This window comes from Phoca vitulina, unplaced genomic scaffold, assembly GCF_004348235.1.
Source record: "Phoca vitulina isolate PV1807 unplaced genomic scaffold, GSC_HSeal_1.0 scaffold12, whole genome shotgun sequence".
NCBI lineage: Eukaryota > Metazoa > Chordata > Mammalia > Carnivora > Phocidae > Phoca > Phoca vitulina.
This window is the reverse complement of record NW_022589715.1, coordinates 22,887,917-22,908,607: the sequence shown is the minus strand read 5'-3', so window position 1 is coordinate 22,908,607 and position 20,691 is coordinate 22,887,917. Positions and strand designations below refer to the sequence as shown.

At 43.5% G+C, this 20,691-nt stretch overlaps 1 protein-coding gene across 1 annotated transcript in view; it reads right to left on the bottom strand.

The window, feature by feature from the left end:
• The window catches only part of SLC4A5 (solute carrier family 4 member 5), an 82,774-nt gene that overhangs the window by 34,482 nt on the left and 27,601 nt on the right, over positions 1 to 20,691 (bottom strand). The window contains exons 4-5 of the mRNA XM_032410657.1: positions 1,491 to 1,651; positions 602 to 757 (exon numbers count right to left, since the gene is read on the bottom strand). Of these exons, the coding sequence (XP_032266548.1) occupies positions 602 to 757; positions 1,491 to 1,651 (317 nt within the window). The remainder of the gene's footprint in view (positions 1 to 601; positions 758 to 1,490; positions 1,652 to 20,691) is intronic.

The following is a 20,691-nucleotide window of genomic DNA, read 5'->3' as shown; positions in this document are numbered from 1 at the left end:
GCCCCAGGCTCTGTCAATCACAGTGACACAGCTGCCAGATTTACAAGCCCTGGCACACTTGAGATGAACCCAGAACCTTCTATCACCTTGATGTGCTTCATTTTCTGCCAAGGCTCTTGGCTCTTCTTGGGGGTTCAGTGGGAGACTTTCAAGCTCTTTCCACATACATGCCATCTCTACATGCATTTTGCAATCCTAACCACACAAGAGAATCTCCTGGGGAGCTTTCTAAACTTCCTGTTCCCAGGCCATCCCCCAGATCAACTGAATCCAGCTCTCAGGGTGAGGCTGAGGCACTGGGACATTTCATACCCCCAGGTGATCGCCATGTGCAGCCCAGGCTGAGAACCAGCTCTCTTCCTAGGACTAGTTCTGTTCTGCTGCTGGGGACAACACTGGGGTATGGCTGAGGTCTCTGCAGGCCTGCCATAGAAGGAGGTTGAGGGATCCCCAGAACCTCAGAATTTCTCCAGGATCACGAAGTTCAGGAAGCCTCCACGTTGCCAAGACTCTCCAGCCACCAAGGTGGGCTCATCCAGACCCTGGGACTTGACACCAGCCCCCACATGCCCATTGCCCACCAGCATATGGCCCAACTCACTGGTGGTGGAGGAGACAGACTTTCCAATGTCAACCAAGGAGCGGTGGATGGGCTTCTTGGTTTGGTGACGGTGTTTCCTCAGGAGGACATAGCTGACCCTCTCCCGGAGCTCGGGCCGCAGGAGGCCGTCCTCAATTTGCTTCTCAATGACGTCATCTAAGTGGGGAACAGACATGCCTCGTCTATGTGGGACAGAAGGACCAGGAGTGTGGGCGTCTTCAGTTTCATCTATTATCAGTGGGATTAAAAGTGACTAAAGGAGGCAGGAGACGTGGAAATAGTCCCAGCTTTGCCACAAACTGTGGAAACAGGAGCAGGTCACAGGCCTTTGGGTATGTGCACACGTGTGCGTCTGTGTGTGTGTATATACAATTCTGTGCTCTATCGGCACTATTGTGAAAAGTCAATGAAGTAGCCTAAGAAGCACAAAAGTTCTGTGTTCGATAGTTTTAGTCCTAACATGAATTCCTTTTAGAAAAGCATTTGGGACAAAATACTTGTGGCAAATTTGAATGTAGTGAAACAAAATCGGCAAAACGTTTTAGGGATAATAAGGCCAGCCTTATTGTCTCCCTTCACCGCTCCACTAAATGAGAGCTAATTTCCTACAGATGAATGATGATCCCTTTACTCTGACAAGAAACAGGTTGCCATGGCAATAGGTTATCTCTGACAACGCTAGGAAGCCCCTCTCCTTTTTGCTCCCTTGCAGGATGGCGTTTCAGAGAATGAGCTTTACATGGGCCCCAGACCTGGAGCCATTGTGCCGCTGTCTTGGGAGTGTCAGACCCAGAGCCTGGTGTCCACAGAATCAGGCGGGCGTCACACAGACCAGGTGTGGGCACAAGGCTGCCATGGCTTTCTGGGGCCCCGGCGGTCCCTGCCTCACCTATGATCTGTGGTAAGGAGCCGCTGTCCAAATCCAGCAGCACCGTCCCCGTCTGCAAGCAGGTCCGCAGCTCGAAGAGGCTGTGCAGCGACAGTGTGGACACGTGGGGCTTGCTCCAGCGTTCGCCTCCTTCCTCTACCTTTTCTTCAAACTTTATCCACCTGGAAGGGGTTAGGATGGGGCTCAGCGTGGCCACTGCCCTCAGGAGCAGCCCCCATGAGGCCTCCTTGGGGCAAGGGGTGATAGCTGGCAAGTCATGTGCATGCGCTGCATGTTGTTGGGACACTGGTGCTAGACTCACAGGCAGAGAATCTTGGGAACCCTCCCACTCTCCCCCTCACTTCTCCTGATGTTGTTGTGCTCAGGGCAAAGTGACATTCCAGAGGAAGACCATAAATGGGCATGAGGGGTCTTTTTGGGGGTGGCAGAAATGTTCCCAAACTGGATTTGGTGATGGTTGCACAACTCTACATTCACTAAAAAATCATTTAATTGTACATTTAAAATGAGGGAAGTTGATGATAACCTATAATAATAAAGCTGTTTAAAAAAAATTATCAACTGGAGCCTGGCTACTCAGGGCCGGTCACACCTGTGTTCAGTGTCTGCCTTATGGGGTGTGGTTTGTGGGGAGCAAAGAAAGCGTTCCTGACAAAAAAGTATTTCCCCACAGCTTCTGCTGCAGGGCCTGGGGATTCTACAAGTCCACTCTGGGCTTTGGTTCTCAGAGTTCATATTAAAATCCATATGTCATCTGGGGAAGGAAAGAAATTAGACCAAGGATGTATAGGAATTTGTTCTTTCTAGAGGACAGAATCAGAGGCTGGGTGGAGGAGCCGAGTGGGAAGGCCTGAGACAGCCCAGCAGAGGGCGGCACCAGACAGCCTGGAGAGCTGCCAGGAGCACCCAGCCAGCAGGCTCCGTTTTGCAAGACGTCAACCCCAAGTCAGTGGGTAGCTTCAAGCTATTCCAATCAAAATCCCAAAAGAGTAGTTTTGGACCATGTGACTAATTCTGAAGTTCTTCTGAAAAAGTAAATGTTCGAAAATGGTTGGGGAATGTCTAAAAAAGAAGAATGGGGACGGCTATGCTGTTAGCAGATAGAGAAACTTGCCTAAAAGCTGGAGCCTGGATTCGCAATTGGGGGGGGGAAAGATGGTGGAAGAGTAGGGGACCCTATTTCAACTGGTCCCCAGAATTGAGCTGGATATCTACCAGACCACTCTGAGCACCCACGAAACCAGCCTGAGATGTAAGAAGATCTGGATCTCTACAAGCAGAATATCGCAGGCGGTTGGTTTTGAGGTACGAAGCGGGGAGCCGTGATTCTGCGGGCAGATATTGCAGGATAAACGGCAGCAGGAGGGTGCCGGGCCGTGGGGATCCTACACCTCTGGTGAGCGACAGCCTTGCGCGCTACGGACGGGCACAGACTCTCAGACCGGTAGCGGCAGGGAAAGGACTTTAGGGCAGCCCCTGGGGCGGAAACCCGGAATGGCGGGGTCGTACCAGCGAACTGGGAGTGGCTGGCGGTTTTAGAAGCACAAAGGGCAGAGACGTGCCCCGACCTGGAGGCAGGACTGGGAGCGCTGCGGAGGGGCGCACAACCCAGGACACTGCAGTTTATAGCAGCACGGACAGAAACAGGGACGGTGTGGCCTGGAGAGCTCACTGAAGAACAGACTGCGGTCTCTCTGCTCTGAGGCAGAGGGTTGGAAATGGTCTCCTCTGCTCTGACTTGCAGAAGAGACGCGGAAAGCCGCCAGGGAAAGCCACCAGAGAACAAAAGCCCCAAAATCTGATTCCCGCTGAGCCCATGCCCCGCCACAGGGGCGCAGGGCAACTCCGCCCAAACAGGGTTGCCTAAGTAACAGCGCGGCAGGCCCCTCCCGCAGAAGACAGGCTGGGAAAACAAGAGGCCAGCAACCCTAAGGTCCCAAGAAAACAGGTGCATCTTGCTTGGGTTCTGGTCAATAATTTGGACTCTATACATTCCCTCAAACACCCATCAACAGAATGACTAGGAGGAAGAGCCCCCAAAATAGAAAAGACTCAGAGATTATGACTTATGCTGCAGATTTACAAATGGATGCAGATATAACCAAGATGTCGGAGATGGAATTCAGGCTAGCAATTGTGAAGACAATGGCTAGAATGGAGAAATCAATTAATGGCAACATAGAGTCTCTAAGGGCAGAAATAAAAGGTGAACTGGCAAAACTTAAAAATGCTATCAATGAGATCCAATCCAATCTAGATAATCTAACAGCTAGGGTAACTGAGGCAGAAGAGAGAATAAGCGACCTGGAAGACAATATAATAGATAAAAAGGGAAAAGAGGAGGCCAGGGAAAAACAACTCAGAATCCATGAAAACAGAATCAGAGAAATAAGTGACACCATGAAGCGTTCCAATGTCAGAATAATTGGAATCCCGGAGGGAGTGGAGAGAGAGAGAGGACTAGAAGATGTATTTGAGCAAATCGTAGCTGAGAACTTCCCTAATCTGGGGAATGAAACAAACATTCGCGTCCTAGAGGCAGAGAGGACCCCTCCCAAGATCAAGGAAAACAGGCCAACACCCCGGCATGTAATAGTAAAACTTGCAAATCTTAGAACCAAGGAAACCATCTTAAGGGCAGTTAGGGGGAAGAGATTCCTTACGTACAGAGGGAGGAACATCAGAATAACGTCAGACCTAACCACAGAGACCTGGCAAGCCAGAAAGGCCTGGCAAGACATATTCAGGGTACTAAATGAGAAGAACATGCAGCCAAGAATACTTTATCCGGCCAGGCTTTCATTTAGAATGGATGGAGAGATGCAGAGCTTCCACGACCGGCAGAAGTTGAAAGAATATGTGACCACTAAGCCGGCCCTGCAAGAAATATTAAGGGGGGTTCTATAAAAGGAGAAAGACCCCAAGAGTGATCTACAACAGAAATTTACAGGGACAATCTATAAAAACAACGTCTTCACAGGCAACATGATGACAATTAATTCATATCTTTCAATAATCACTCAACGTGAATGGCCTAAACGCTCCCATAAAACGGCACAGGGTTGCAGATTGGATAAAAAGACAGGACCCATCCATATGCTGTCTACAAGAGACTCATTTTGAACCTAAAGATACATCCAGACTGAAAGTGAAGGGATGGAGATCTATCTTCCATGCCAGCGGACCTCAAAAGAAAGCTGGGGTAGCAATTCTTATATCAGACAAATTAGATTTTAAACTAAAGTCTGTAATTAGAGACACAGAAGGATACTATATCATTCTTAAAGGGTCTATCCAACAAGAAGATCTAACAATTGTAAATATCTATGCCCCCAACATGGGAGCAGCCATCTACATAAGCCAACTGTTAACCAAAATAAAGAGTCATATTGATAACAATACGTTAATTGTAGGAGACCTCAATATTCCACTTTCAACAATGGACAGATTGTCTAAGCAGAAAATCAACAAGGAAACAAGAGCTTTGAATGATACATTGGACCAGATAGACCTCATAGATATTTACAGAACATTCCACCCTAAAACAACAGAATACTCATTCTTCTCAAGCGCACATGGAACTTTCTCCAGAATAGACCACATACTGGGTCAAAAATCAGGTCTCAACCGATACCAAAAGATTGAGATTATTCCCTGCATATTCTCAGACCACAATGCTCTAAAACTGGAACTCAATCACAAGGAAAAATTTGGCAGAAATTCAAACACTTGGAAGCTAAAGACCACTCTGCTCAAGAATGTTTAGGAAATCAAAGAAGAACTTAAACAATTCATGGAAATCAATGAGAACGAAAACACATTGGTCCAAAACCTATGGGATACTACAAAGGCGGTCCTAAGGGGGAAATACATAGTCATCCAAGCCTCACTCAAAAAAATAGAAAAATCCCGAATTCACCAACTAACTCTACACCTTAAAGAACTAGAGAAAAAGCAACAAACGATGCCTAAGCCACACATTAGAAGAGAAATAATTAAAATTAGAGCAGAAATCAATGAATTAGAAACCAGAAACACAGTAGATCAGATGAATGAAACTAGAAGTTGGTTCTTTGAAAGAATTAATAAGATCGATAAACCACTGGCCAGACTTATCCAAAAGAAAAGAGAAAGGACCCAAATTAATAAAATTATGAATGAAAGGGGAGAGATCACGACTAACACCAAAGAAATAGAAACAATTATTAGAAATTATTATCAACAACTATATGCCAATAAACTGAGCAATCTGGGGAAATGGAGGCCTTCCTGGAAACCTATAAGCTGCCAAGACTGGAACAGGAAGAAATTGACAACCTGAATAGGCCAATAACCAGTAACGAGATTGAAGCAGTGATCAAAAACCTCCCAAAAAACAAGAGTCCAGGGCCTGATGGATTCCCTGGAGAATTCTACCAAACATTCAAAGAAGAAATAATACCTATTCTACTGAAGCTGTTTCAAAAAATAGAAACAGAAGGAAAACTTCCAAATTCATTCTATGAGGCCAGCATTACCTTAATCCCCAAACCAGGCAAAGACCCCATCAAAAAGGAGAATTTCAGACCGATATCCCTGATGAATATGGATTCCAAAATCCTCAACAAAATCCTAGCTAATAGGATCCAACAATACATTAAAAGGATCATCCACCACGACCAAGTGGGATTTATCCCCGGGATGCAAGGGTGGTTCAACATTCGCAAATCAATCAATGTGATAGAACACATTAATAAGAGGAGGGAGAAGAACCATATGGTCCTCTCAATTGATGCAGAAAAAGCATTTGACAAAATACAACATCCTTTCCTGATTAAAACTCTTCAGAGTATAGGGATAGAGGGAACATTCCTCAAGTTCATAAAATCCATCTATGAAAAACCCACAGCAAATATCATCCTCAATGGGGAAAAGCTGAGAGCCTCTCCCTTAAGATCAGGAACACGTCAAGGGTGCCCACTCTTGCCACTATTGTTCAACATAGTACTAGAAGTCCTAGCAACAGCAATCAGACAACAAAAAGAAATAAAAGGTATTCAAATTGGCAAAGAAGAAGTCAAACTCTCTCTTTTCACAGACAACATGATACTTTATGTGGAAAACCCAAGAGACACCACCCCCAAATTACTAGAACTCATACAGCAATTCAGTAATGTGGCAGGATACAAAATCAATGCACAGAAATCAGTTGCTTTCTTACACACTAACAATGCAACTGTAGAAAGAGAAATTAGAGAAACGATTCCATTTACAATAGCACCAAAAACCATAAGATACCTCAGAATAAACCTAACCAAAGAAGTAAAGGATCTATACTCTAGGAACTACAAAACACTCATGAAAGAAATTGAAGGAGACACAAAAAGATGGAAAAATATTCCATGCTCATGGATCGGAAGAATAAACATTGTTAAAATGTCTATGCTACCCAGAGCAATCTATACCTTCAATGCCATCCCGATCAAAATTCCAATGACATTTTTCAAAGTGCTGGAACAAACATTCCTAAAATTTGTATGGATCAGAAAAGACCCCGAATCGCCAAGGAAATGTTGAAAAAGAAAAACAAAGCTGGGGGCATCACGTTGCCCAATTTCAGGCTATATTACAAAGCCGTGATCACCAAGACAGCATGGTACTGGCACAAAAACAGACATACAGACCAATGGAACAGAATAGAGAACCCAGATATGGACCCTCAACTCTACGGTCAAATAATCTTTGACAAAGCAGGAAAAAACATGCAATGGAAAAAAGACAGTCTCTTCAATAAATGGTGCTGGGAAAATTGGACAGCCACATGCAGAAGAATGAAACTCGACCATTCTCTAACACCATTCACAAAGATAAACTCAAAGTGGATGAAAGACCTCAATGTGAGACATAGGCAGTAACCTCTTTGACATCGCCCACAGCAACTTCTTTCAAGATACATCTCCAAAAGCTAGTGAAACAAAAGCAAAAATGAACTTTTGGGATTTCATCAAGATAAAAAGCTTCTGCACAGCAAAGGAAACAATCAACAAAACAAAGAGGCAACCCACAGAATGGGAGAAGATATTTGCAAATGACACTACAGATAAAGGGCTGGTATCCAAGATCTATAAAGAACTTCTCAAACTCAACACTCAAAAAACAAATAATCAAGTCAAAAAGTGGGCAGAAGATATGAAAAGACACTTCTCTGAAGAAGACATAACAAATGGCTAACAGACACATGAAAAAATGTTCATCATCATTAGCCATCAGGGAAAGCCAAATCAAAACCACATTGAGATACCACCTTACACCAGTTAGAATGGCAAAAATGGACAGGAAAGAAACAACAAATGTTGGAGAGGTTGTGGAGAAAGGGGAACCCTCTTACACTGTTGGTGGGAATGCAAGTTGGTACAGCCACTTTGGAAAACAGTGTGGAGTTTCCTCAAAAATTTAAAAATAGAGCTACCCTATGACCCAGCAATTGCACTACTGGGTATTTACCCCAAAGACACAGATGTAGTGAAAAGAAAGGCCATATGCATCCCAATGTTCATAGCAGCAATGTCCGCAATAGCTAAACTGTGGAAAGAGCCGAGATGCCCTTCAACAGATGAATGGATAAAGAAGATGGTCCATATATACAATGGAATATTACTCAGCCATCAGAAAGGATGAATACCCAACTTTTGCATCAACATGGGTGGGACTGGAGGAGATAATGCTAAGTGAAATAAGTCAAGCAGAGAAAGTCAATTATCATATGGTTTCACTTATTTGTGGAACATAAGGAATAGCATGGAGGACATTAGGAGAAGGAAGGGAAAAATGGGGGGGCGGAATTGGAGGGAGAGATGAACCATGAGAGACTATGGACTCTGAGAAACAAACAGGGTTTTAGAGGGGAGGGGAGAGGGGGGATTGGTTAGCCCGGTGATGGGTATTAAGGAGGGCACGTACTGCATGGAGCACTGGGTGTTATACAAAAACAATGGATCGTGGATCACCACATCAAAAACCAATGATGTATTGTATGGTGACTAACATAACATAATAAAATTAAAAAAAAAAAAAAGCTGGAGCCTGATTCCAGTCCAGATATAGACAAAGGGATCAATGAACAACAGTCCAGAAGCAGACCTGGGCCCTCATGGGAATTTAGGTTTTGATAGAGGAGTTGTTTAAAGGTGAACAACTTAAAAATAAAAAAAACTTACCTGCCACCTACTTCTCACCAAACACAAAATTAAATTCTACATGAATTAAAGTCTAAACATAAAGTTAAATCTTATGATGGACCTATTATTGACTCTTAAAAAGAGAAGAAATTCTGACACATGCTACAACATGGATGAACCTTGAAGACTTTACACTAGGTGACAGAAGCCAGGCACAAAAGATGAACACTGCGTGATTCTACTTTTGTGGAGACCTGGAGTAACTAAATTCATAGAGACAGGAAATAGAACGGTGGCTGCCAGGGGCTGAGGGGAGCGGGGAGTGGGAGTTACTGTTTGATGGGTAGAGAGTTTCAGTTTTGCAAGATGAAAAAAGTTCTGGAGATGGATGGTGCTGATGGTCACTCCATCACCTTAGGTGAATGTATCTTAGGTCACTGAACCGTACACTTAACAATGGTTGAAACGGTAAAATTCATGTTATATATATTTTACCACAATTAAAATAAATAATTTAAAATGTATAAACAACAATGCAAATACACTAGAAGAGAATACAGGAGAGTCTTCTTATATTCTTGGTTGTCTAGAAAGAATTCCTAAACAAGATGTAAAACCACAAGGGAAAAAAATGGGCAGCTTTTGTTACATAAAAATAAACTAAACTAAAACTTCTGTATGACAAAATAAGACAAAGTTCCAAGAAATGTAACACAGTGAGAAAATACAACACACAGGGCATCAAAAAACTGGTATTTATAACACAACTCCTTCACATCAATAAGAAAAACTCAAATTACCCAACTGAAAAAGTGAACAATTCTGGAAAGAAATGAAGATGGCCAAAAGACTTTCAACTTTACTAGGAATCAAGGACATTTAAATTATTGCAAATGGAATGACATTCTTCATTTCTCATATTGGCAAAAATGAAAAAGACTGGCGACTTCCGGTGCTGGTGAAAACATGGGGATGTGGGTGCAAGATTAGTGGATGTGCGTCCATAGTGTAGCATGTATGTCTACGCTGTATGTGAGAGTGGGGCGGCACAGTCTTGGTGTGGGGAACTGGGCAGCTGCTTTCAACATTTAGTGTGCATGTCTTTTGATGCGGTGGTTCCATTTCTAGGAAATTACCACAGAAATATCATTACATATTTGCATACTGTAGAATGTAGAGAAGGATATTCACTGCAGCTTTGTTCGTGAAGGTGAAAAGCTGGAAACTGCCAGTTTCCAGTAGGGGCATGGTCACAAGCATTCCCTACATCCCTGCTGCAGAATACCCCTCAGGGGTGAACAGTATGAGGGTGAACTATGCATTATGACAGGATAAACAATACCATCCCATTTTATAAAAAAAGAAACACACACATCCGTGTGTTTGGCCACACGTGTCTAAAAGTGCCTGGCAGAAGCTTTGGAAGGCTACCCGCCAATGGCTGACAATGAGTCTGGGGAGAGGAGTGGGTCTGCTGGTGGGGGAGGGGCTAAGAGACTCTCCCTGTATTTGGGTTTAATTATTGTAGGAACAGGGCAGCCTGTAGAGCCAGACAAGGCTGTGAGTCCTAGCTCCATCATTTCTCAGCTCTGGACTTTATCATTTTGTTTTCTTCAGGAATAATAAGAGTAGGTAGCAGTTAGAGCAGAGACCAGCACAAAATGCACATTCTGTTAGTGTCAGCTATTAATGTAAAAATAAAGAATATTGCCTTTGTAATTTTAGAAACAATAAAAAATAAGAAAATAGAGGCTTTGAAAGATCTCCCAACCACAGGACACCACGGTTGATATTTCAATGACTATCATTATTGTTATTTTTTAAAGATTTTATTTATTTATTAGAGAGAGAGAGCACAAGCAGGGGGAGTGGCAGGCAGAGGGAGAGGGCGAAGCAGTCTCCCCAGTGAGCAGGGAGCCCAATGCGGGGCTCGATCCCAGGACCCCGGGATCATGACCTGAGCCAAAGGCAGACGCTTAACGACTGAGGCACCCAGGCACCCCAACTATCATTATTATTATTTTATTTTATTTTTAGAGAGAGAGCACGCTTGTGTATTGGGGGGGAGGGGCATAGGAGGAGGGGGAGAGAGACAAGAGACTCTTAAGCAGGCTCCATGCCCAGTGTGAAGCCCAATGCGGGGCTCGATCCCGCGACTCTGAAATTATGACCTGAGTCAAAATCAAAAGTCCAACACTTAACCAACTGAGCCACCCAGGCGCCCCTCCATGACTATTATTATAGATCTCCGTGTGCATGAATGTACATGTGTACATGTGCACACACACAATTTTACATTAATGACACCATAAGGACATAATACCTATTGGACATTCTTTCATGTCTACTAATATCTATAAATATATCATTTTAAAGGCTCTTTAGTATTTATTTTATTGCATGAATGGACCACAATTGATATGAATAACCCTCACTTGGTGGACAGTTAGGTTATTTCTAATTTATTCTTTTTTTTTTTTTAAGATTTTATTTATTCACTTGAGGGCGCCTGGGTGGCTCAAATGGTTAAGCACCTGCCTTAGGCTCAGGTTATGATCCCAGGGGCCTGGGATCGAGCCCCACATCACATCAGGCTCCCTGTTCAGTAGGGAGCTGCTTCTCCCTCTCCCTCTGCCATTCCCTCCACTTGTGCTCTCTGGCTCTATCTCTCTGTCAAATAAATAAATAAAATCTTTTAAAGAAAAGAAAAAAAGAAAAAAATTTTTCTTTAAAAGATTTTATTTATTCATTTGAGAGAGAGAGAATGAGTATGAATGGGGGGGTGCAGAGGAAGAGGGAGAAGCAGACTCCCCACTGAGCAGGGAGCCCAACACGGGACTCGATCCCAGGATCCTGGGATCATGACCTGAGCCTAAGGCAGGCACTTAACCGACTGAGCCACCCAGTCATCCCCCAAGTTTTCTTTCTTTCCTTTTTTTTTTTTTTAAAGATTTATTTATTTATTTGACAGAGAGAGAAATAGTGAGAGCAGGAACACAAGCAGGGGCAGTGGGAGAGGGAGAAACAGGCATCCCGCTGAGCAGGGAGCCTGATGTGGGGCTCGATCCCAAGACCCTGAGATCATGACCTGAGCAGAAGGTAGATGCTTAACCAACTGAGCCACCTGGGTGCCCCCTAATTATTCTTTATTATAAATAAGGCTGGCTTGAATATCCTTGGCCCTGTTCAATAATTCCTTAGGATAAACTCTCAGAGGTGGAACTGCTGTGTCTGTACATTTTGAAGTGTATGATATACATTGCCAAACTGTTCTCCAGAAAGCTTCTGCCAGTTGACACTTCCACCAATGTACAGGAAACCTCATATTATTCTGAAGTCTCTCAAGCCCTGGTATTGTCATTCTTTTTCACTTTTGTTCATTTGGTAATTGAAAATTTATACCACATTTGCGTTCTTCTGATTACTAGTGAGGTTGGATATTTTTTCCTTTGTCAGATTTCCTCTTTACACAATTGTGTGAGTACTTTGACTTATGAATGCCTAACTTCCTGATTTAATACATTGATTTGAGACCAGTTAACCAGGTGCCTGGCAGGGCCTTAGGGGCTTGAATGGACACAGGATGGGAGGTTGGATTAAAAGAGGCTTGGGAGGTGAAGACCTACAACATGGGGGCTGGAGCGGAGACCACACACACACTTGCCTCAGGATTTACCTAAGTGTAGCTGACTTTTTTAAATGGGAAAATCTGTTTGGGGAAACATCAGCTAAATTATGGTAGATCCAAGTCTGAATGAAGCCAATACAAAGTTTTTCTAAAAGTGGTATTAAGGGACGCCTGGGTGGCTCAGTCGGTTAAGCGGCTGCCTTCGGCCCGGGTCATGATCCCAGGGTCCTGAGATCGAGTCCCACATCGGGCTTCTTAATCAGCAGAGAGCCTGCTTCTCCCTCTCTCTCCCTCTGGTTGTGCTCTCTCTGTCAAATAAAAATAAAATCTTTAAAAAAAATTAAAAAATAAAAGTGGTATTAATATAAGGGTTGGTAAGGAAGAGATCAAAGGATAAGTCCAAATGTTTTGATTGAGAAGATGCTTACCTTGTCCCTGAGAGTCTTTCTCCCATGCAAGCAATCACATTGCCCTGTTTTTTCTCTAAAATACACAAGATAAATTATACTGTCACCTTGCCACTGAAGACTCTTTGCTACTCTACAGCCTTGCCCTATCCACCCAAAAGTGTGATGTATCTCAGTGCACGGGGCCACTTGGGTTGACTGCTCTCTACACTGTCTCATAAACATCCTGGGTGGACATTCTCAGGCAGCTCTCTGCCATGACATCTGTTCTTCAGTTTTCTGCCTATACAAATGTTAACTCTACCCAGAAGGAGTGGGTGAGAGCACACCTTCTCTTTGAAACATCCTCTATTAACTCCAGATAGCAAGGACAATCAGTTCTCTCTGCCTCCCAGAACTTCAACTATTTGTACTGTTAGGTCCCCACAAAACATTAGCTCTACATACAAACAGACAAGGACATCAATCTACCTGAGCATAGTCTGCAGAAAAGCCAAGTTACCTATTTCCAAGTTCAGGGCAATATCAGAGCTAGTCTCCTACTACCAGCATCCCTGGAGAACTTGATTTCAAAAAATTCCAGGATACTCAACAACTTTACTAGGAACAGCTCTCCAGGTCCTCCTTGCAACTATTTTGGGAATGCAGATGTTGGAACAGTGAGCCTGTGCCCTGAAACTTAATTTTGTGTTTTTAATGGCAACTACTAGACATTGAGCTCACTTTTACCTTGAGTGGAACATGGAAACATGGAGGACCCAAGATGTGCAGCAATGGTTTTCAACTTTGGCTGCCGATTAGAATTGCCCAGAGAGATTTTGTAAAACATGAATGCCTGGATGGTCATCCCTTCTGGAGGGTGGCCTGGCCATGAAAGTTCCCAGTTTGTGTGACTGTGCCCTGAGGGTTGAGGAGCCCTTGCTCTTGAATCATATAGAACTGTGTCACTCAGGGATAGTTGGACTTGTCTGGGATCCCAATGCAGATAAGCAGCTCTGTGCACATGGGTCTCACTCTCCTTGTACCAGAGGAAACATGGCTTTGAGGACACCAGCTGAAAGAGCAGAACCATATCTCCACAGTCTCCTTCCTAACATGGCCATTTTTTGGTTTTGTATCTTTGATTTTTATAATTGGAGTACATACTCTATACCAGAGTGTCTCACTCGAACTTCAATGTACATACAAATAATGTGGAGATATTGTTAAAATATAGATTCTGATTCAGCCGGTCTGGGGTGGGGTCCCAGATTCTGCATTTCTAACAAGCTCCCAGCTTTTGAGGGTCATGGATCCATACAGTGAAATGTCCTCTTTTGTCTCTGTTTTCCAGATCTGACCCCTTCATTCTCTACTGCCCAGCAAGAGGGTCACTTCCTCTCAAACCTCTCCCAGTCATTCTGTTTATTTCTCCAATAGTAAACACTGAGGACAGGATTCTCAAACTTAAGCACACATCAGTATCGCTGGAAGGCTTAGGAAAATACAGATTACCAGGTCTCACTCCAGAGTTTCTGATTTCATAGGTCTCGGGTAGAGGGGAAGGAGCATCAAGAATCTGGACATTTCTAACAAGTTCCTGGGTGATGCTGATGCTGATGCTGTGATCTAGGGACAGCACTTCAAGAACCCCTATCCTAGGATAATGATTCTTAAACTGGGTTGCACAGAAAAATACCTTAGATGCTTTTAAAGCCTTGATGTCTAGGTCTATCCTAGACCAATTTACATCAGAATACCTGAGTATTCGGGGGTGGGGGGCACCTGAGTGGCTCAGTCGGTTAAGCATCTGCCTTTGGCTCAGGTCAGTATCCCAGGGGCTTAGGTCAAGATCCCAGCATCCTGGGATCGAGCCCTGCATCAGTCTCCCTGCTCAGCTGGAGCCTGCTTGTCCCTCTCCCTCTGCTGCTCCCCATGCTTGTGTGCTCTCTCTCTCTGCCAAATAAATAAATAAATACGATCTTCAGAATACCTGAGTGGGACCTAGGCAACTCTGCTATAGACCGTTCTAGGTAAAGTTCTTGACTTCTGGGGCTCAGAGGCTAAAATAAACAATTAATTGTAGTCAATCATGTTTCCTGGTTATTTGGATATATACCTGCTTCCCCAAATAGACATCAAGCTTCTTGAGGACAGGGACCACTGTTTCCTCACTGGTGTCCCCTTACCATCATTAAATGCTTGCTCCCTCCTGCTTGAGAGTAGTGAGGTCTTACCGATCACTTTGGGAGAAGTCTAGCTAGGAGGAAATGACTGGGGAAAAGAGACAATGGTGGGGCTTAAGTGTGTTTAAAAATACTGAGAACAATCTAAGCAATGACCATCAGAGTCTAGGACCATCACAGACACACACAAAAATCAGTGGGTCTGGAAGGGCCTCCTGATAGCAGCAGATACTGCCCTCTGTGAAATAGTCTTCTGAAAAAGGCAGAAAGGAATCAGACAAGCCTGGACCCCACCATCACTTTATGAGAAATATAGATGTTAAACCCCATCAGAGAGACACAATGCAATCCAGAAGGTGCAAAACCTATAGGACGAATGATGCTGTTTCTTTAGCAGTAACAACAACTGTGAGAGAAAAATAGAGGAGGAACCTGTAGAATAAAAATGACTTCAGAGACCTATCTCCCAAATGCAGTATATGGACCAATTTTATACATATATAAGCTACCTGAGCCACCCAGGCACCTCTGGACCAATTATATTTTTAAAAATAGATGATCTGGGAAATACAGACACTGTCTAGATAATTCCATGAAAATAAAGAATTAGGGACACCAGGTGGCTCAGTTGGTTAAGCATCCAACTCTTGATTTCAGCTCAGGTCATGATCTTGGGCTCCTGGGGTTGAGCCCCATGTTGGGCTCCGTGCTGGGCATGGAGCCTGATTAAGATTCTCTCCCTTCCTCTCTCTCTGCCCCTCTCCCACAAAAAAATAAAAAACTTTTAAAAATGAAGAATTAGTGTCATTTTTTAAAAAGATGTGACAGTGGTATTATGGTTGAAATAATACCCAAATATTTGAAAACAGGGTCTTGAAGATGGTCTGTGGATCAAGATCCATAGTCACAGCAGCATTATTCACAACAGCTAAAATGTGGAAGCAAGCAAGTGTGTGCCAATGGATGAATGGGTAAGCAAAACGTGTTATATGCATACAATGGACTATTACTGAGCCTTAAAAAGGAAGGAAATTCTGGCATATCCTACAACACGGATGAACCTAGAGGACATTATGCAAAGTGAAATAAGCTAGTCATGAAAAGACAAATACGATATGGTTCCACTCCTATGAGGTATTTAGAGTCATCAAAATCATAGAGACAGAAGGTAGAATGTGGTTTCCAGGGGCTGGAGGGAGGGGGAGAAAGGAGAGTCATTGTTTCATGGGTACTGGGTTTCAGTTTTAGAAGTTGAAAGAGCTATGAGGATGAATGGTGGTGATGGCTGTACAGCATTTTGAATGTATTTAAAATCACTGCACTGCATGCTTAAAAAATAGCTAAGATGGTAAGCATTATGTTAAGTGTATTTTACCACAATAAAAAAATAGGAAAGAAAGGAAGAAAGAGGCCTTAAATTTTAGAAGCACACATTGAAATATTTGCAGATGGAACGGTGTGTGTCTGGGATTCGTGTCAACGTGATCCAGTGTGTGTGGGGGGCCAATCAGAAACCCTGGAGTGAGACCTGGCAAGCAGGGGATAGAGACACAAGACTGGCCGTGAGTTAGCTGGTAACCATTGAACCTGGGTGATGGGTACATGGGGGTTCATTCTACTACATACTACTTTTAAATTTAAATTTTCCATAATAAAATGTGTATCCACTTTTCAGAAGGAATAAAGGCATGGGCTCTTTAAAAGGAATTTGACCAGAGCCTGGCTTAAAAACTTTCTCGGAAGCCTGATAAAGTGGTTAATGTGTAATCCCAACGAACTCATTGCAAAGTGACCTTTATACCATGGTTGGCTTCAGAAAGTGGGGAATTAGACTTGGAGAAGGAGGTCAAGTGGAAAGAAAATCTTTGGGCTGGAAAAGAACTCGCAGGGATTTTGTCCAGACCGGGGGGTGGGCACCAGGTGCCCCTCTTGTGGCTGGGGTGGAGCCGAACAGAACCTTGAAGAGTCACATGTCCCAGAAAGCAGTTCCCTGTCACGCAAAGAGGGTCTGGAACAGAGGCCTTTTCTGTGACTTGTAACTCGGCCACAGATACAATTAGAGAAGCCACTGTTTGGTTAATACCTAGAGTGGTAGAAAGTGTCACGGGGGCAAGCTACCAAGTACAGCCAAGGCTTTCCAACACTTAAACCTGGGATGTGAGAAGAAGAGGGGGTTCTCCTTTTAGGCCCTGGAAAGAGCTGAAAACCAGGTGACCTGAATTCTAGCTCTATCCTCAGACAGAGACTTAAATTTTAACCCCACTCACCCTGCCCTAGTCCCTCTTCACCTCAGCTGCATTACTGTCATCTGGGAGCTTGTGACAAATTCCAACACCTGGGGCTGAACCCCAGAGTAATGACATTAGAATCTCGGGGGCCTGAGAATCGGACATCAGTACTTTTAAAAAAGGAAGACATAGGTCTTTAAGAGGACAAGGAGCAGGCCATTAGGTGTGGTTGGCGAAGAGTAAAATCTGGAGAATATAGACAGACTTTTTGATTGGAGTGGAGATCCTTTCTTTCTGTGCTTATTTCACATATCATTATCATTAGATTATGTCCTGGTTAATTTGTAAAAATTCCCCTAGAACATCCTAAATATAAAGATTAAAAAAATGTAGGGGCGCCTGGCTGGCTCAGTCAGAAGAGCATGAGACTCTTGATCTCGGGGCCATGAGTTTGAGCCCCATGTGGAGTATAGAGATTACTTAAAGAAACTAAAAACTTCAGTAAAAAATAAAGATTAAAAAAAGTAATTTCCTATAGAATGCAACCTTTAATGTTAAGGTTATGTTGCCTCTAAACATTTGTTGTAAGACTTCTATTTGTGTGAATTTATTGCTTAGATGAAGCTATGTTTACTCACCTAAAAGTTGAGAAGTACACACTACACTGGGGTAATTCTCCATCTACATGGCCTCACTGACTTTATTCTGTACCTCTCCCCTCCCTACCCCATCACCCATTGTCCAAAGACTTGACTTCCATGTATCAGTTACAAAGCATCAAGACATGGTATTTCAGCTTGCTGCCTGGGGCCAGCTGGTAATAAATTTTGTGACTTTAACAGATTCATTTCTTAAAAGTAATGTGAGGGGCACCTGGGTGGCTCAGTCGTTAAGCGTCTGCCTTCGGCTCAGGTCATGGTCCCAGGGTCCTGGGATCGAGCCCCACATCGGGCTCCCCGCTCAGCGGGAAGCCTGCTTCTCTCTCTCCCACTCCCCCTGATTGTGTTCCCTCTCTCGCTGTGTCTCTATCAAATAAATAAATAAAATCTTTAAAATAAAATAAAATAAAAGTAATGTGAATGTGAGCTTTCCCCCATCATCCAGCTATTTAACTCTGCTTTGAGTCATATCAACACCCTGAATTTTCCAGCAGAAACCAGAGGCCAGTGTTAATTCTCTTATGGGCCAATAAAGAATTTTCCTGGAGATGTCTGAGATATCATTAGATATTCCCTACTTTCAGTCTTTGAAAGAGGCACCAAGAGATGATATTTGGAAGAAAAGTTTTTCAAAAGGGCAACTCCTAAGCAAATTCTTGCCCAATCCTACAATTTATTTGGCAGATTTTTACTATATAATAAGTATGTGCATTAAAATATATATGTGAAATAATACAAAAAGTTATTTCTACAACTGATTAAAATTGCACATGGTTATATGTTCACAAACCAAACTTGACAGTGAATTTGAAAGACTATAAAGTATAGAAGACTGAATGGGCAGGCATGGGTCAAGGGTCAACATGTATATATAGAAGTTTAGAAGGTACCAGAAGGAGAAAAGCCTCATGGGTCTCTTAGGGTATCTACCCCAGACCAGACCCAGAAATTTGTCTTTTTATTGTCCCAGAGATGATTAGGTCCAAGGATACTGACTAATGTTAACCAAGTTCACAAGGATTGATGTATAAACCCAAATTTACAATGAGCTTTCCAACAGTTATGGAGTTAGTTGCTGTCATCTTGCAGTCTTTGCTTTCTCTCCTTATAGGCAGATGCATGAGGAAAGTCAAATTATCATCAGAAAGATATAGAATCAGAATTGAGGCTAAGTGACTCAAATGTTTAAAAGACAGGATAAAATGTCTGGAATCTTCCATCTCTGCAAATGAGATTTGTCTGGGACTGGGACCAGACAAGCGGGCACCTCTGTAGTAGACTGTTCTGGAGTGAACCCCACATGCTTCCATGGCTGACTAACTCCCTGTGATTGAGTCTTTCCTTTTGCTAGCATAGGAGTCTCCTCTAAGGGCCTTTGGTTATGCAGTGCAATTTGGGCATTACTGGAGAACCACTTCTCAGAAAGTGCACCCAGTGGTTAGCTGGCAGGCATGAGGCAGAGGTGTGTTATTCCAGGAGCTGTGGTAGTGGAATGGGGGTGGGCACTCTGCCCCCAAGGTCATGCATTTGGTGAAGGGTCCGTCCTGCTGCATATCATGTCTTCATTCAGGGGTAAGGGGGAGTCCACAGCTAAGTGAATGCCATCAGACACAGCTACTGGCAAATTCCTACCTGGTTCCTTCAGGGAAAGGCTTCTGGAGCCAAATCTCTCTGGAGGCCACTTGTCTGTGTGTTTCTGTAATGACTTCCAAAGGGCTGTCATTTACCGGCTTGTCAGTGTCCCTCAGAGTCTGCTGGCACCTGCTCCTCCCTGCCTCTCAGGAAAGGCATTCTTCTCTACCTGGGTGCTCTCTCTCCCATCTCTGCTATTCAGGCCCTAGTTCAAAGGTCACTTCATCCGTGCAAAGCCTCCCCAGGGACCAAGCTTGAAGAGAATGCTCCTTCCTCTGACTCCCATCCCATCCTGCACCATTTATCACATGGCACTTAATATAACAACAGTGGCTAGAGCTTACTGAGCACATACTATGCGCCAGGTGTTATACCAAGAACTTTACATGTATTATCTCACTTAATCCTCAAATCACCCCCTTGAGGAAGGTCTGTTACTATTCTCATTGTCCAGGTTAGGAGGCCAGAGACTCAGAGGACAAGGAAGCTGCTCGAGGTCATGCAGCTTATAAGAGACTGGGTTTGCAGGTGAGTCTTTTGACTCCAGAGCTCTGTTCTCTCCACTTCACAGTATGCCCCTGGGTTTTAGTTATCTGTGTCTATGAGCCCATGCCTGTCTTTTACACTAGATCGGGGATTAAAAAACCACATCTTATGTGTTAAAAGTGCCTCACAATTTGCTTTTGTATGTCCAGATAGCTAAGAATAGTGTTTAAATTCTTAAAGGGCAGTAAGAAAGGAGGAAGAAAAGGAGAAGAAAAAGAAAGAAGTGATCATATATGAACAGGAAGCCTAAAATACTATCTGTCCCTTAGAAGAATTTTGTTGACACCTGCACTAGATCATAAGCATCTCGAGAACAGATTCATACATGTCTTGTTTTAACTCTCCCATAGAAGTGGACACATCATCCCATAAAATATTTTTAGAATGAAAGGAGAAAGGTGTGGATAAGATAAACTTTCCAAAGTTCTCCTAGACCCACAGACTAGAGCTTCTACTTTTCCACTGCCCTAAGAATTGATACAGAGCAGTGGTGACAGTAGCTATCTATGTACAAAGACCAGATGTGATTGGTGAAGTGCTTGTCCAAGAGGGGGACAGGTTTGCAAAGCTCCCACCTATATACTCACGGTGGCCTGAAGAATTCTGGAAGTTCTGCTTGGCATTAGAAGCACAACTTCATGTTCAATATCGCTCGGCATCAGGGAAATCCAAATCAAAACCTCAATGAGATACCACCTCACACCAGTCAGAATGGCTAAAATTAACAAGTCAGGAAATGACAGATGTTGGCGGGGATGCGGAGAAAGGGGAACCCTCCT